Source organism: Acanthaster planci, linkage group LG10 (genome assembly GCF_054643075.1).
Source record: "Acanthaster planci isolate LZ-2023a linkage group LG10, COTS_SCS, whole genome shotgun sequence".
NCBI classification, from domain to species: Eukaryota; Metazoa; Echinodermata; class Asteroidea; order Valvatida; family Acanthasteridae; genus Acanthaster; species Acanthaster planci.
Genome location: NC_141786.1, coordinates 5,232,002 through 5,249,994, shown reverse-complemented (window position 1 = coordinate 5,249,994; position 17,993 = coordinate 5,232,002). Strand labels below are relative to the sequence as shown.

At 43.8% G+C, this 17,993-nt stretch overlaps 1 protein-coding gene across 4 annotated transcripts in view; it reads left to right on the top strand.

Moving 5' to 3' along the window:
• Positions 1-17,993, top strand: part of LOC110980586 (cell adhesion molecule DSCAM-like) — a 65,185-nt gene that overhangs the window by 19,852 nt on the left and 27,340 nt on the right. For 3 of the 4 annotated variants that reach the window (XM_087142428.1, XM_087142427.1, XM_022237416.2), the window contains exons 3-10: positions 7,215-7,361; positions 7,525-7,674; positions 8,343-8,621; positions 10,569-10,838; positions 13,181-13,477; positions 15,943-16,215; positions 16,673-16,951; positions 17,774-17,893. In XM_087142428.1, coding sequence (XP_086998554.1) covers positions 7,215-7,361; positions 7,525-7,674; positions 8,343-8,621; positions 10,569-10,838; positions 13,181-13,477; positions 15,943-16,215; positions 16,673-16,951; positions 17,774-17,893 — 1,815 coding nt within the window. Of the gene's footprint in view, positions 1-7,214; positions 7,362-7,524; positions 7,675-8,342; positions 8,622-10,568; positions 10,839-12,039; positions 12,224-13,180; positions 13,478-15,942; positions 16,216-16,672; positions 16,952-17,773; positions 17,894-17,993 lie in introns of those variants that run through there. The other variant, XM_087142429.1, reaches the window with a different exon arrangement.

The window sequence follows — 17,993 nt, the reverse complement described above, 5'->3', positions numbered from 1 at the left end:
AGACACTGCTTAGGGTACATGAGATGTCCCAGACAGCTTAGAGGATGAACCGCGTTTATAATTAAAACAGGTTGATGCCATTAACCGTACACCAAATTCAGTCTTGTGTATTGTACCAGGCTTCACATTAATGGCTTTTATGAGCTGACCGAGGTAATGAATTCACTGCATGGCTGTTCACAAAACTATGAAAGATTCTCGCGGTTGTGGGATATATGACTCATCTTCATGCGAGAGAAACAAAACATGTATGCGTGGTTAAAAATACCCGTATACGGGTCTGATAGTATATTCAAGAGTGCGTTGTAACCAAATATCGATAAAGGTGATGCTATCGATATTACTGAATCGCGAAAACACCCAGCCTTCCCCAGAAGGTTTGGCAGAGAGGAAGTCATTCCAAATGATATCATCTTCGTGTATCGATGATATCTCTGCAATAAGTGTATATGCCCCGAGGCTCGTCTGGAATCGTATATCGCGTACACCTAGACGCAACGGGACATCGCCGGTTTGTGATGAATTCGGTGGATACCTCGGTTGTAATAAGGTGTAATTTGCTTTTGTTCTCTCTGTTTCTCCGCGTATTTTTACCGCAAAGTCCCCTTAAACCGCACGTTCTCGTGCCAATATTCACGGTCATGCATAACTGAACGAGTGGAGGGCACTGCGCTTATTTTGTTCTTGATACCAACACTCTAACGTCCGAGCAACGTTTAAACAAAGATATGAAGGGGAACACAGTGATGAGTCTGGTGTCCGTGTGTACCTGGTCTCAGTCTGAAAGAACGCAAGCCCCTGGTAATCCTCAAATGTTTGAGGAGGTAAGAACGACAGGTCCATGAGAAAAAAAAAACAGCAAAAACGGGACTTTGAAAAAGACATACGCTTGTCAAAATACCTGTGTTGTGGTATACCTTTCACTTATTCTGCAGTGTTGGAAAGCACATATTGGTCCCGTCCATGGATTCTAACCATGGGAAAGCTCACCTGGTATTTTTCTCTGAGGTCTGTTGTTTAAACTAGGCGGACAGGCAAACTCGCGGGTATATCGGAGAGATTTTAGCACAGATGCCCTGACATACCTGAGTGTTTGCCCACGTGCAGAGTGCACTTTAAACATGTCCAAGATTTTTGTTTTGTTTTTGTTTCGGTTTTTTTTTTCAAATAGCGTTGCACTGGACGTAAAGAGTTTCCCCCGTCCTTGTGTTTGCCTCCTCTGCTACCTCACCCCGTGCCTCCTGCCGACGCAGTAATGCATGTGGCAAACAAAACTAGTCAGGTTGTCTTGAGCACGCCATTCTGAATTAACAATCGGCACAGATGTACTATCGGTTAGTCTTTTTGGTGGTCGTTCAGAACAGAATTATGTTGGGGGGTCGTTTTAAGCAGTTTTTAAGCAATAATTTGCAGCGTGAGACACGCTGAAAAGATTCTGTCAGTATCCACTTATAGGCCTAGTTAGCTTCTCGATATAATTTTCTTCCTTGGTAACCGCAGTGTTTTTTCCGGCTGGCATGATATCATTTTGGTAACTTTTCATTTATAAAATGAAGGCAACGTACGTATAGTTTACCTGTGTTATCGCCATAGGCCGACTGTATGTCATGAACATCAGTGAGCGTTTACGATGGGGGTAAATGACCTGTCACGCACCATTCATTAACCGATGGTAAACTGACATGCTATTAAAAGACGCATCCATTTACGCTGGCAGTGGTGACCAGGAACTGCACTTTCATTTTTGGCTTTGAGACAACACTTGAAGTTTCAAACTGTTAGTTTCTCCCTGAAGGGTTTCTCTAAAGAGTTCAAGACCAAAAGCGGGAAGCCATAGTGTCTCATTCATGGTGGAAGCACTTTGCCACACAATTGCAAGCTAACCGTACCAGACGGGCGGAGCAGTAGGCTACCTGGCCTTTTGAGCCGTGTGAAGTATGGGCTCAACAGCCATTTTGCGCATGACTGCAGTGCGCAGAACAATGCCAACTGACGGGGATGCCGAGGCGGAAGACCCAGAGACCGAATTTCAATGAAATCTAGTCGTCATGTGACAACAGGATGGCACTTTTGTTACTGCGTGGGTCACCACGGCAGCCTGTATGTCACAAAGTATGAAAGAATTGAATTTGAAGGCCTAAACCTTTAAGATGAATTAATGGAAACAACGCCCCGCTTCAGCTGCTCTTTTTTTTCAAATCTCTTTAAAACGTACACCCCCTCCCTCCAAAAGAAACCTACCCTTCATTAATTAATAGGACTTTAGACCGCGTAATCTGCATAACTGTTGAGAGTGGGATATGTGATGACCAGAAGTAATACAGAACCATCATGAAAGGGAGACGTGTATTCGTGTACTTGGGGGGGGGTCCGTTCTTAGACTCACCGCTAAAGCGTGTCCTAGGTCCACTCATCAACAGACGGGCGTGATTCGATGTGTAATTGTGCGTGCGGGTTGAATACGGGTGTACCACCCAACATCCGGGGCAGCGTGTTTTTCCCGGCGAGTGTTCAAACACAGGACACGGTCTCGCCGACGAGAATGATGAATGGCACCCTTTTAGAGAGTTTTGACAGAGTTTCCTGGGAAATTGTCCCGAGGTAAAACAATTAAGACAAGGTCTTGCAGTCGTGACAGTCGGAACGACCGAGCGATTCCTCGCCCCCCAAGTGTTGTATTTTTGTTTTTCAACTTTAGACCTTGGAAGGCAGACGGCGCGGAAAATATCGACGAACTTAGTCGCGCTGCAGGAGCACTGATACTCAAAAATATCAGAAAAGGTAACACAGCTGTGGTATGTCAAGCTTGCTAAGCAAATTACGTGTAATACGAGCCTGATGAAAAAAAGTTGTGAAGTATTTGCCCAAAGCATAAAGTAACTGGTATTACAAGTCCCTAGAATTTGTTGGGATGGCTATTTTCGACTGCATGGTTTAAGTCACATTTTCACACAAAGATTTTAAGGACATATTGTTCCCTTTTCATTGGCAAAGACACCGACATCGCTGCATTTGTTGGCTCAAGTGTGGTTTGTTATTGTGCATCACACGGAATGTACCGATTAGTCTTCTCCTGAGGTTCAGTTTGGTGTCTCAATTTCTTGCATGGGCTCGACAGAATACGTAATGAGGGTTTCCACGAAAAATTTAGGACGTACTACGTTGGAAATGCAGTCGTACCTCCATGCCCGTTACCCGAGAGGAGCGTATAAGCAAACACCGGCCGGTTTATTTGCTCATTTGACGGCAGGTTGCGGTATCGCCATGCCTGCTCGTTGACACAACGCTGTGGCTTCGGTTTTCAGTTATTTTCCCACTCCCTAAAACAACACTTGAATCGATCGTCTCTCTGCACCATATTGTAATTGAATCTATATTGGACAGAGGGTACAGAGAGAGGCAAAGTGAAGAGTAAACTTGAAACAGATTTTTGTTTCATCGTCCTAGATTTTCCAGCGCAGGGTTTGTTTGTTATACTAATTCAAAAAGGAAACTTTGATTTAGCTGTCGAGCTTGTAGTAAAGAAACTAGTGGTTTGTTGGCTGCTTACAGACCAATCGTTGCCAAGGGTATAAAATGGATTCCTTGAGTAGAATATCTGGCGTCCGATTGGCTCTCGTTGTTCCTACGTCACGTGCATTGGAACTGAGATTGAAAAACGGCCGGGATTATTTTACATTTCCTTTATAAACATCATGAGCCCTTCTTGCCAAAATAATAAATCAAATACAACACAGAGAAAACCCAACACAGCTTGCTTATAGCTCAGTAAGAGGTTTCAACCCCTGTAGACTTGCTGTAGCCAGTTGTTCCCTCAGTTTGTTTGAATAACTCAAAAATGTGCAAGAGACGTGCGTGTTAACAGTAAACACTATGCAGTCGCAGGCTAGGCTCAGAGTCATGATAATTACTATGTCAAATTGTCGTTAGTGCCCTAATTATTATATACCATCATTTGGCATAAGCAGTACGTGGGTTTAGGAGCAAAATATACACCCATTTTGTCATCTTTCAACCATTAAATTTCCATCCTTTTGACAGCAGTTTGGCCTGGTAGGCAGCTGCATGCGCTTGCTCAGACACGAATTCAAATGACCAATGACGTACCGTACATAACGGAATTTCCGGGAAATTGAAATGGATTTAGTGTTGTCTCTGACGCGCAATACACGTATTGCTCAATAAAAAACACTAAACAAAAAACACAAAAAAACCACTATTTTTTCACGTGTGTATGTTCTAAAAAGGAATTTGAATGCTGATTGATGCATCAAGTAAATTCTGATTCTTTATTAAGCTAATTCAAATAAATTGACTCCCAGTTTGATGTACTGGGCCGGAGAGATCAAGGTAGGTCCCTCTGTAATGACCTGGCGTAATTGGCATCATTTTTACCAGTCTTTTATTGAAATGCCGCGTAAACTGAGGCGAGGGTTCTCCACTGCCGACTTGACGTTTACGGAGCGTGTTTCGATATCAATGCCAGGGCTTGCACTGATGTAAGTAAACACGGGTCCTGTGTTCAGAGAAAGGAAGTTGTTCAAAATGACGAGTAAAATCCAAGTTAATTAAATTCGAATGCATCCTCCGTGCTGGCACCGGTGTTCAAGTAGACTGAGAACTCCGTGCTAATTTCATGTCGGTATCAGTTAGGTTACAAGGGTTTGGCTTATTAAATTTTGCCGGCCCGTTGCAACATCAGTCACTCTTGGGTTAATGATTAGTTTTGGAAGATTATATTTTGTGAGTATATGTTTCCTTGCGTTGAATTATTAAGTGGATAGAATGTGTTTAATTGTATGTTAGTAGCAATTTGGTCAGTTCTTGCAAAGTTAAAGTTCTAAATCAAACAACAATAATATTTCGATTTTTTTGACTGTGAACACTGTAATCTTGTTTACCTTGTTTAACGAAATATTTCTACACACCCTCGTCTTTGGCCGTGTTACAACTGAACTGTTGTCTGTCAGTTATATTATTCATACTACATTTGGTGTCATTATATCTGCCTGGTCGATTTAAAAGACTGGCAAAAACCATATGTGTTTTTATACGCTGCTCTACCTGAAATTAGTTGAATGAAATATACTGCAAATTCGACTTGGCAATTACCATATCCGAGCGTTGCACATACCGGAGTTGTAGAGTCATAAGCCATAAACTTCCCCCTGGAAAATTAGAATTTTGCTGGCAGCCCGACGAATGAAAGGAACCGGCGGAATTTCATTTCGGTGTTCGACTGTGTCGCACGCAAAACAGCGCCTACAGGTATATAAACAAGCTCTAATGAAAATAATTGCGTGGGAATTAAGCCGTTTCTTGAGCGGCTCTGGTGAAGCACCAGGGACGGGAGAGGTTCGGGGAACCCCTACCCGCGCTAATTGCGGATCATTCTTTGGCTCCTGTTTGTACATTAACCGGTCTCCAGGGCGAGGCACTCGAGGATGAGGGTGCTACCGCGCTCTCCCGGCTCAAGTACGCACCGCGAAAGCGAGGTCCGTGTTCGGTTCGGTCATTTATAGTCCTCGCGTTGACAGTCTCGAGGCGGGCGATATTTGGCCGTCGTCACCAGTACTAACCAAGGGACGACAGCATAGCAAGACATCAGGAGTGTTCTGTCGATTAAAAATCGATAATATTTGTGTTGAACTGATCAATACGGTATCCGTCTTCCGTACTGATTCCCTATCTGCCTTGAGCAGAAGCACCCCTTGTCAGTTGAAAGAGCAATGTTAGTGGGGATCGATAATTTTGTTGGTAGCGATGCGACCGTAACGCGTGCATTTCATAGTTGTTCGTGAGACAGCGAAATTCAGTTCCGACCAAAGGAACCCCCTTTGTTAATAAAATTGCGCCCTCTCTTGGTCCAGCTCAAACTGCCTGAGTCGTTTTAGATGCAGACTGCATATCGAATCTCCCGTAGCAGTCATTTCATCGTGTATGACATATTCGATTGTATTTTGGTGAAAAGAAAATACGGCTGTATTGAATGGCTATCTTAAAACCTCCTTTCCAAATAATTGGCTAGTATCTTTAGCTTGCCTTATGCCTTTGAAAGACGACATAAATTGTCCAACGTCATCCCATTGACTTGATACTGAATCTGACATCTGAAACGATCCCTGTAGTATTAATTTGGTGACATTTCAGACAGGGCACCCAGTTGTGCACATATTTCTTCAGGAGGTCTCAGAAAGTAAATGAACTGCGGCTAGTACATAAGTTGTGTATATTTAATTGTTGGGGGCACCTCGGGTACAGACTTCCGCTGAGAGGCCCTTCCGCTTCCGCAGGGTGGGGGGCACGTGCCCCGTGCCTGTATAAAGTCACATCACGAAAGAGCTGCTGTATCTTTAAACTGTTTATTGAACTTTTTTTGTGTGCTATAAGCACATATATTCCCATTACTCAACAACGTCGTGATAAAAGCTTACGAGAGCAACCATGTACATAGGCTAGCCACTTGAACATTAGCATTCTCGACGCTACCTCTTAGACTCTCCTACAGACGCTCGAGAGAGACTCTCACCCTTACCCGGGAATTTCAACTAGAGGCGTAACAAGGATACGGGTTCAAGGGGAACTGCGCCTATATTTTGGACCCTGGAGTAGCGCCTCTACTGGCTGCGCAGTCTCCAACACTTCAGCGTGCTTTTGTTTCAACATGACGATGACTGGATAATTTCAGAAGTGAAAAAAGAGAATTCAGTTAACGTTTGAGCCGTGTATGGCACAAGTATTCCGGTAAAACAAAACTGCTCCTGTTTCGACTCTGGAACGTGTGCAATCCTCCAAAAAATAATGGAACCCTGTCAACACTTTGTTTTTTGTTTCAAGACAATTCCTGCTGCTGGCCGTAATACGTTTATCCTCGAAGGTAATTGAGCTCTTGAAAGCCCGTGTATTGAAGCCACACATTGTTTTGCTTAGCTGCATAGCTGAAGCCAACTGATCGTATCATTTGTGATAATGCCATTTTAGCTCCACTCAACAAAATTACAGGCTTCAATTTTGATACGCTGATCGGTTCTACGATCATAGTCATGCATTTAGGGAACCAGACTGAAGCTGACAGCTGCATAGGAGCCAGACCAACATCAATCCTCACTGTGATATTAAATTGTTGAATTGGGAACCAGCCAGAAGTAGATAGCCAACGGATTAGATAAAGGAACCACTTTCGACCGAATGTGATGTTTATTTTCATTTTGCAGTAATCATCCAAGCTTACACTGTAGAGTTGCACGACAATCACGTGATGCGCGGAAACACCGCTGTGTTCAAATGCGCTATTCCTGCTTACGTCAAGGATTACGTTGAAGTGACGTCATGGTCTCGCTCGACAAATCCCCTGACTTCTGGTAAGTAGACACAATTTCTACCAAGATAAGCCTCAACACCTGTCTATCAACACAAGTTTTGTTCTATTAGGCTTGGATACTTTTGTCCGAAGCATGGTCTTCCCCTAAAATGTAAGAAATGCTATGTACATTAAACTACATTTGTGTAACACTATTTTTGTAGAAGGGAGATTCAGCATTCTACCTACTGGCGAACTCCACATCCGGGACGTTCGTGACGAGGATGGAACGGGTTACCAATATCGTTGCTCTACGAAGAACCGACTGACCGGGGAAGTCAAAGTCAGCCGAGCAGCGCTGCTTAATGTGGCGAGTGAGTTCAAGGTTTTAAAACGGAACCAGTGGAAATCTGTCTTGCATTCTCATTTTTTGGACTATTATTGTATCCCAAAGTACATATTCGTGGCTTTAAAGACTGTATGGAGTACCGAAGTTTAACGTCATTTTGAACCAGGAAGTGTAGTGCAAACGAATGGAGTGCGCACGCGTGTTGGTTCACGCTCTGGTTCTTACGCTAATGCCTTTTACATACATAATTGTACGGTAGTCTATAGGCAGTTGATGAAAACTCGACTAGATTTGCCTTGAACGTTTATAAATCACGACTAGTTTGAGTTATGATGTTGCTGAAATGATATAAGAAAGGTCGTAACGCGGAAACAAACCACTTTTATGCGCTTTCTTTCACTGTATGTGAACACATTATCAATCCTTGTGCAAAGCCAAATGTCGTTCCTTAAACTTTGCTAATCCATTCGCTGCCCCAAAGCAACTTTCCTTCTTCAGATTTTTGTAAATAACCCTCATTACTTCTACCCACTCGGTATAGTCTTGGAAATTTGTTTGGAGCGTCTGCAAATTGTTTGAATTAATTACTCTGTCAAGAACTGCTCAGGGTTTCCGTTTCAAGAGTGCAGACAACCCCCCCATTTAGTTTGTGAGAAATTGTAGGTTTCATTTTCGGGATTTTCCACTGCCCAGATCCCACGAACACAGTTCCCGAGATGATAAACAGCCGGCGAGAGTACGTGGGCAAAGTCGGGGACGCGGTGGAGTTGCCGTGCGTGGCCAGCGGCTACCCAATCCCCACTTACCACTGGAAGAAAGACAGTCAACCAGTTATCTTGGACGACCGCTTGACTCTGAAGGGAGGCAACCTGCTGATTAACAGGGTGCGGCTAGAGGATGACGGGGTTTACGAGTGTGAGGCAACCAGCGACTCCGGTAGCGTGACTGCTAGCCGCCATCTTACCGTTCGGGGTAAGCTCACTGGATTGACATTTTCGTAAATTTCGGTATTTCAAAGCAAGGTCATTCGGGAACGAGTACGCGCCCAAGTCGACAGGGCAGACTTCGCGCGCGTATTGCTAGTCCTGAATGACCTTAGACGCACTTCAATTGGGGCATGTGTTGTTGAAATAAGTGGCTCATGTAATGTGTGCTTTTACTTTGAGCTCGCCTCACTGCAACCACAATCTTACCTATGAGAAATGGTCGTCTTTTTGGCGTGGGCTTTCATTTTCAATGTGCGTACGCTTTGTCGTAACGCGGCAGGAATTTGTCATCGTTACCTCTGACGCAACTGCACCCAGAGAATCGAGTACAATTTTTGAACTGGAACTGGCATTTCCTTCCATTTATATCAGAAACAAATGTAAAATAGCTTCTGTCTTGAAAATGCTTCGAAGTCCCCTTTGAAAGGCTAAGATTTCTTTTAGAGCAAGTTCCGCAATTTTGTTCATTTTGTATGCCGATGCAATGAAACACAATCTCTCTGAGCTTTTTAAAAAGACACCTTTTCCTCAAAATTGCTTTAAATGAACACAAATGTAGAGGAGCTGAGAGGAATCCAGTCAAAGGGAACTCATTTTATTGATATTTCTCATGTCAATTGTTGCCCAGGGACAGTGCCATGAAATGTTATCTGTCAGGTTTCCGGAAGAGCCCTAACCACTCGGAAATCATACGCCATAAACACTTTTAATGCTGATGATGCGGTCACAGTTCCCGTGCCAAACCTGCCGATGGTCACGCCGAATGTTCCTATCATCATCAACCAACGTGCCATACCTGAGGCACTTATCCACTCGCAAAAAGTGCCTGAGATCAGTCTTAACAAGCAGCAACGCAAATATTCACCCCAACATATGGTCAGACTGAACACGGCTCAGCTTTTTCTCGTCACAGTACAAACATGGGTCAATCAGTATTACTTATTACTTCAAATTCTCTCGAGCAAGGATTATTACGACAGAACAGACTGACATTTGGTATGTAGCGTGACTATACACCAGCATAACTGTGTAGTGTTTAGAATAATAACGACTGATTGATTTGAAACATTTGAAAGTATAGAACGTGACCTTTCCGGTGTAACGGTCGCATTTATCCGGCATGTTCGGATATCCGGGCATTAACCGAACACTGCCGAGCGACCCGATCTAGCACCCGAATGTATGCGCAGTAAGTCCCGTTTTGTTCACTTTTGTGGGTGTGCTGAGTTCCTAACAACGTCGACTACATATATGGGCTGCGTGCGATCACTCAAGTCATGCTAGGAAACAGCGTATGGCGCTGCAAGATCTTACCAATGAGAACGAGGTTGCGTATGTACATGTACTGACCGTGGATACCTCTCCATCGTCCGCATTCATGGCTCAACCATAGAGTTGGATACTATATCCAATTCCATGGGCTCGACGTACGTGTATAATGGTTGCACCACTCACCTATCTCTTACGCAAAAGCGGCAAGTCAAAGTAATTTCCCAATCTCCCAGTCTCATCTGCATTTCTTCGTACGCCCACAGCCACCGCGCGCGCCAAATCCTCAGGAGTGGAGTCAAAGACCAGGACGACGACCAGAGCAAACCGGTCGAAATGTCGAGTTCACATTCAATTTCCTATCAGAAACATATATCCTCCAAAAAGGATTTATCCACTTTGTGTAACCGCAAGCCCTCTCTTTACTTATATCATTATGACCTAACTTCAAAATACAGGATCCATGGTAATGCGGCAGGTGTCCATAATGGGATTATGGACGGTCTGTAGAGCGCTCCTTAGGTAACTAATTATTAACTATAATTAACCATTATGGAATGTTGAGGTGATGTAAAGCTACCCCAAGCACATTCTGAGAAATCTAAAATAAAATGTCTTCACAACCTCTGAAGGCTTTCGTTTTTCCTCCACGTGTGCTTGTCAGAGCCCCTGGCTGTGTACTTCTACCCACAGCGTCGCAGCGTAGACGTCGGCGCCTTCGCCAATTTCAACTGCACGGTCAGCGGCTACCCTATCGAACGGGTGACTTGGTACAAGAACGCCCAGCCACTGGACGGCGACGACCGGGTGACCATCTTCGACAACGGCACGCTGGAAGTGTCGGACATGACCCGTGGAGACCGGGGCATGTACCAGTGCGTGGCCAGCAATAGCTGGGAGACCAAAGAGGCAACCATGCAGCTGTCAATGGGTGGTAAGGAGAATTGCACTTATTTGAAGGCGTGTTACCAGACCCCTCCCCTTTTGTTTGAGATAGAGTAAGCAAGTGATATTTATCAAAGAGAAACTTCGGCTGGCATTAGTTCTTTCTTTATTATTTAACTCGTAATGCCCTTTTTACGATTACCAAACGTATACCTTGTTTTGAAAAGGCGAAGCTGTTCTGTTCGACTTATTAATTCATTCACACCGATCTATTCTTTTTTTTTTTTTTTTGATATGTAGTCCGATTTAAAGACGGTCTTGCTGCCATTAAATCTGAGTCGACAATGTAGGGATCTATGGACAACAGATAGATGATTTTTTTTATTACAGTTGATCATCTAAATAAACTGTCTTATGTCTAATAAAACTGGGTAACCAAATTTGAAATCAGCGCCTTAATTATCCCATTGCGGCTTGTTAATACACGTAAATTAGAGTCATTAGTAACTTTGGCGAAGGAGGAATCGGGTAGCAATTAACATAGATTGTTGGTACAGGACGCGAGCAAAAGCTTGCCCCATCAGTATCCTACACATCCTCTAGAAATCGCCTTGTGTAAATATTACGTTGGTTCGTTATGACAAAGAATCCTTTAGCCCGTGTGAAGATTAGGGGAATACATTATATGTAAGTGTACTACTATTCCATAAAGAACGTAGTTCTTGTAATGCCGGGTGGATATTGATCTGGGATCGATACGCGATCATTCATGTGGCACGTGCCCAAAGTGGCTTCTCCACCATAGCCTGATACTTCGATCGGCGACATCGTGCGAGCCACGACGAACAAAACAAAGTGGGTGATCCAAGCTAGAGTGTAGCTGAGACTGAGGGCTTTTCCGAGCAAGAAAGCAAATAGGAAATCGAAGTCAGCCCTCAGAACAAGACTGGAACACTTTAAAACCACATCGCTGTAATGACCTGTGTATGTACTGTAATTCGCAACCCCTGTGGCACGCGCACGTATGCAAGCCGAGTGAAATCTAACACCGCCTCTGATTGGGTCCCAGGTGGCTTCCACATCACGCTGGGCCAATCAGAGCTGCCCCCACGGCTCGGCTTTCAGGCGTGCAACTCCTAATGAAAGCTGGACAGATGGCAAAGCCACCAAAGTGCAATAGAGATATTAGTAATCCCGTTGGGCACATGTGTACACACTTCTTAAGTGCCATCCTCCGCAATTTGTGTCACAATCCAAGGACTAGTTTGGTGGTGTTTTCGACGCTCGGTAATACTAAGCCATCCTTTATGGGGTTCCAGATGAACCAATTCGTAAACGCTCGGACATATTGTCTCCTTGTGGTGTTCTATTCGATTTGGTCAATATGTTTTGCAGATGAATCCATCATGAGCAACGAAGTACTCGACGGAACAGGTAAAATATGCATGGTGGTTTCACTTGAGACGCACAGCTTATAACCCATAATGACGTCACGTAATTTGCATCTGAACGCGTGACAGCGTAGTGCTTTGTCAAATATTGCATTTAATCGAAAGGTCTATTTTGAACATGTATGAGTGGTTTTCAGATTTATAAACATTGACACTAACACACTAGGCCCAACCATCAACTAACAACATTTTAAGTACAATAGTATTGTATACATTATTTTTTAATGAAATAAGTTTGTCTCTTAATAATCGTCCTTTCTTAAAGTAAGAAATGTCCCCTTGAAACTTTGTGCTTTTGATTATATTGCTTTTGGTGCTATTTTCCAGCTCTTTGACTGAAATATTCCATGCAAGTGTTGACATAATCTTTTACTTAAAGGACCCCTTTTTAAAATCCGGGCCCAAGGGTTAATTTAGATTTCCTTATGAAGTCATAAAGTTGCCATTTCAGGTTTTGTGAAAACCATTGCACAAATCGATCCTACTTTTAAAGATATTCTGCTAAATGTTGGTCAAAATACCATTTACCTATATTCTGGTGAGATTCTTTGTTTCACAAATAACCAACATATTTATATCGCACCATTGGGTGCATTTAAATCACGACTTCTAACTGTTTAGACTTGTGCACTCCTTGCAGTGGACTGACTAATGCATTATTTGGCTGAGCAGTCAAAACTAATATTTTTATTTCTTTGTACTGCTTCAACCCCCTAACAATCTTAAATGCTTGTTTTATTCTAAATGATGAATTTGTTCGAAACCTTATTCATTACGCCTGTGCATACATTGGAATGTCTCTGACATTAATGCAATGACTATTTTTTTTACTAAAGCATGAATTTCTCCCATAATTTTCTCAATATGCAATGGAGTGGACCCTTTGCAGAAGTATAATTACTAGTGATATTTTTATGAAATGATTTCCTCACAATTACAGCCGCCAAGCCAATCCTGCTCGACCACTTCACCAACGAGACCCTTCAGCCGGGGCCCAACCTCCAATTGTCATGCACAGTTGCAGGAAACCCTACCCCTGAGGTCACGTGGTATCGTGACGACGCGCCCATTCCGCCAATCAGCAGGTACGCCAACAATGACGTCATCAACGCTGACGGGGACGTGGTGAGCTACTTGAACATCACCGGCTTACGGACGATAGATGGCGGGCTGTACCGTTGCGAGGCAACCAGCGAGATTGGTGTAGCGAGCCATGAAGACCATATTTTTGTTATAGGTTTGTGTTCGTTGCCTTTGATATCCAAACGATGAAGAAACAAAGTGAAGCCATTAAAGAGGATTACTCAAACTTTTTTTCTTCTTTCAAAGCAAGCATGTCTTGATGAAAATAATTTTGAAATCAGGCCATAGACCTATTCGCTGACGCCTTAATTCTGCGGTGTCCCCGTCACTCAGGCACACATTCCTAAGCTTGACGAGCGCGCGAATTTGGTTTTAGCAGTGTGCTCCCATTGGCTGATGAGGAAGCATTCAGTGTGCATCTCTTATGTCCACTCGCGTACGGACAACGCAGTAATGGCTCCTTATTCTTGTCACTGGATCGCTGTATACGAAACAGCTTTCCGGAACAATGGGATGACATCAATAAATTAAAAAGTCGCAATGTGTTCCCAGTAATACCCAGAACTACTTTATTTGATATTCATTGACAATGAGTTCCTGTTTCCTGTCTTCCAGCATATGCTGCTTCATATTGAACTTATTCGGCGAAAACAAAGTGAAATTTAATTGCACTGAATGAGGCATAGTACAAAGGAGATAAACACAAGGGGTTCATTATGTCCTTCCTTTGCCCATTCAGCATCGTTCTGCTGCCTATTTATTTACTAAGAATTGTTGGCTTTTTTATTGGGAATATTTTTACTGTTCAGACAAATTGCTAGATAGTTGGGCGATAAAGAGTTTTGTGCAGATTTGGATGGTTTTATTTGACCGTCAAAGTGCTATGGTAGGTGGCTGAACTGTTCACAGTGAGAAATGCTTTGGGTAAAACTTCAAGAAATATACACAGATTTTCGTTGTAGTCTCCCAAACGCTTTGAAACAACACCATGGGAGCCCCTGGTGCGTTGTAAAAACCGCTTTATCTTGTAGTTTAGTTTTAAAAGGTAACAGTGGCATATGGAGCGAGAATTCTAACTGCGTTATGGCCGTTAGGATAATATGATTGCAAAGGCAATCAACTCGACAGACACAGAAGCCCGTAATGTGTGTGGTATTATTCACAATTCCCCGTCTTTGTATTGCCGAAACAATTTAATTAATAACTTACTTGTTGCGGCGCTGATCAACGACGCACGTGCATACTTGATAAGTGAATGTAACCGTATGGTGCACATTGTTCTCCGCCGAAGCCAATACGGTAGACTTAATGACATTTTTGAAGGCAAGAACCTTTTGAAAATCTGACAACTATTGTTGGGAAATTATTATGGCGGCACGGGTGCTACAGTGTCTAATTACAACACCCTGCGATAATCATTTTGCAATTTAACTGTGTTTATGCTGTGCAAATATGTTGGTAGTTAACCTGCGGTTGAATTCGTGCATGCGTACAGCTGTATGCAAATGATGGTTTAATAGGCTTTTCTCCCGGCGTTAAGTGTTACACGGGGATTATCTCAAGGATCGATAGCACGTTTGCGAGATAACCACATGTGGCTTTTTCGGTACTCGCCTATGTGGCATACTGAGTCACACGAAACGCAATTATTGCAATAGTACAGGGCTCCTACATGCGGTGTAAAAGGCCAATTTTCAAAATTTATGAGTAGGAGTCAAGGAGATATCTTTTTTTTCACGTTATGAGCTAGCATCCAGTGGCGTTGTTACTGGTCAACGCACACTGCTCAGTGATGTCTCCGCCCATCTACTCAGAGGCCCACGAGCGCCAACAGCTTCATCTCCTTTTTGAAATTAATTTTGCGCGAAGCACAGATATCAAATAGGTACACCAATATTAACACCAAACCGTGTTCATGCACTTCATCGCTGTAGGCTAACAACATCAACAAGGCTTTACACATTTTGACATAAGTCAACTGTCAAGGCCAGTAATGAGTAGTAGCAGAGCAAACCTCCCGTGGGGGGGGGGAGGGAAGGGGAGGGAAAAAGTTTCCATGGAGGTGCAGTTTCCCCCTTGTCTCCCTTGGCTAGATGGCCGGCTCTTCTCACAGGGAAGAGTTCCCACGGGGACAGTTGTCCCGGCTACGTCACTGCCATTCGAGTATTGTTAGCTCCCTCCGTTGCACTAAAAGCTTACAAGCACAACTGCACGTGCCTTTGCCCTGCAATTTAAAAAGTCAACAGTTACAGATGTACAAACTGGAGGATGCCACATCAAACATGGAGAACCTTTCCTGGTAGAATTCCCGCTTCGCCTCAAGACGAATTTCATTGTCAAACAGGCCCTTCTGATTTGTCCTTTTCTGTTGGTTCCTCCCCTGGCTTTATTCGAGTCAGAGCTGTAAAGAGAGAGTAGCGCCAACTTCCGACTTTGGAACCAAAATCGCCGTTCATTATAGGTGCAGTACAGTATAATCCACCATTTTGGCTCCAACAATTTAGATACTCATGTCACAACTAAGACGTGAACATCCAAAATGACGTATCATTGCGAATAGCAGAACATTTTGATAAACAAGATGAAACTTATAACAGGAGTGATTCGTTTTCCCACCAGGCCCACCTTTTGTCCGTCCCCTGCCCAACATCACCGCAGTTGCCGACCGCGATCTGACCGTGCATTGCCGCGTAGTGGGCTACCCGATTCAGTCCATTACCTGGTCCAAGAGGGGCCTGACGCTGCCAACTAACATCCGGCAGACGGTGCACCCCGACGGGACCCTTGTGATACGGAGGGTGGAGCAAGGCCGGGACGAGGGGGAGTACGTCTGCACGGCACGCAACCAGCAACAGTTGACCCACTCCCAGAAATTCACGCTTGCTGTGCACAGTAAGTCTACTCCATAAACTCAAAATACTGTAAAACGCCCGCAAGATGTCAGCACTCCGCATGGTTTCTCTTTTTTCACACCCCTCAACAATTTTTAGCCTGTGCTTACTCTGCTCTCTGTAAGTTTGAGATAACCACTGATAAGCACGCTCCGTTTGATAGTTGAGAAGTAGTTACCTGACATGAATATGTACAAAAATGTGTTATCCAAAATCTTTTCCTCTTATCCTGCTTAATTCACTAGAATTAATAGAAAAAGCCAAACAGAATTAATTTAAAGTATAGCAGGCATTCATTCTGCACTCTCATGCAGGACTCGCACTCCAAAGGAAGAGATTGCTGTAACTCATTCAGTGTTGAATTTTTTAGCCTTTGTGATGTGCTGAATCGAATTCGCTAGATTAGGCTTTGCCCATTTCGGCGCACTGAAAATGAAAAAAACTTTTTATTCTCTCAGTTCCGCCTGAGATCGCCCCCTTCTCGACTCCACCCTTACCACAAGGCCAGAGGACCCAACTCTTGTGCACCATCCCGAGGGGCGATGTGCCGATAACTATTTCGTGGCTGAAGGACGGCGAGCCGATTCCCCCCGGCATCGGAATTACTCAAAGCCAGACGGCTTTCAGCAGCTCCCTGCTGATACTCGATGCATCACCCGTGCACGACGGGAACTACACCTGCGTAGCGAGTAATATGGTTGCTACTGTGAACTACACCACAGAGCTTGTTGTTTTGGGTGAGTTCTCTGCTGATGTTGGCCCACTTCGTGTACAGGTATATTAATAAATGTAAACGAAATCCAGAGACCCAGTGGGCGTAAATCATGGGGGGGGGTATATACCCCCACATTTTGAGGGCGATGGGCCCTATTAAATCAACCCCCACGCCCACATTTTTGTGGTGAGCAAAAAATTAAAACGAATTGTGAAGACTTTTTTGGACTTCCAAACGGCTGAAATGCATCCAGTATCGTTCAAAAAGGAAAATAACTTTCAAAAAGCGATAAATAGAGTCCTATGCCTTTCTGATGTAAGATAGATTCTGCATGAATGTAATGCATGTTTAATGTACATCCATATCAATGAACATTGACTTCTATTTAGAGTCAAATGGTGTCATCCCTCACCCCGATTTTCAAAGTTTCATGGCTGGGCAAGTCATCCCTCCACCCTTCCCCATTCCCCCAAACTCCCCCAAACTCTAGCACGCCGTTGTCAGAGACCCCTTAGACGCTAACACTTGCCGTTCATAGTAGTGGCCGGCCCCCGTCAGTGGCGGGAAGCATTATGATAACTATTGGAAGGAGCCTCCTTTCCTTGACGGTTTCTCCGAAAAAAAAACAACCAACACATTCCTTCAGGCATTAGAAAGGGCCGATGCGATTGTCCAGTTAAACATCAAATTATACAATCATATTTATTCATTTGATCCATTGGTGGATCCAGTATCCATAGGTGAAAACTCCAACTCTTATACCAGGACTGATGCATTCACATCCCAAAACACTCTTTGAAGTAATAATACATTTTGATATGTGATATCTTTGATATCTTTGCAGTTCCTCCTCGATTTGTCTTGCAACCTGAGGACACCTCGGTCGTGTTGAATCACACCGTCTACATCCCCTGCGTGCCTGACGGTAAACCCAAACCGGTAGTCGTCTGGAAGAAGGCAGCAGGTACCAACGCGTTAATCCTACAGAAGGCTTGGCTCCATTGCAAATCCGGCTGCAGACTATGTCACTTAATCTTGAAATAGGGGTACATAGCTCAGAACAG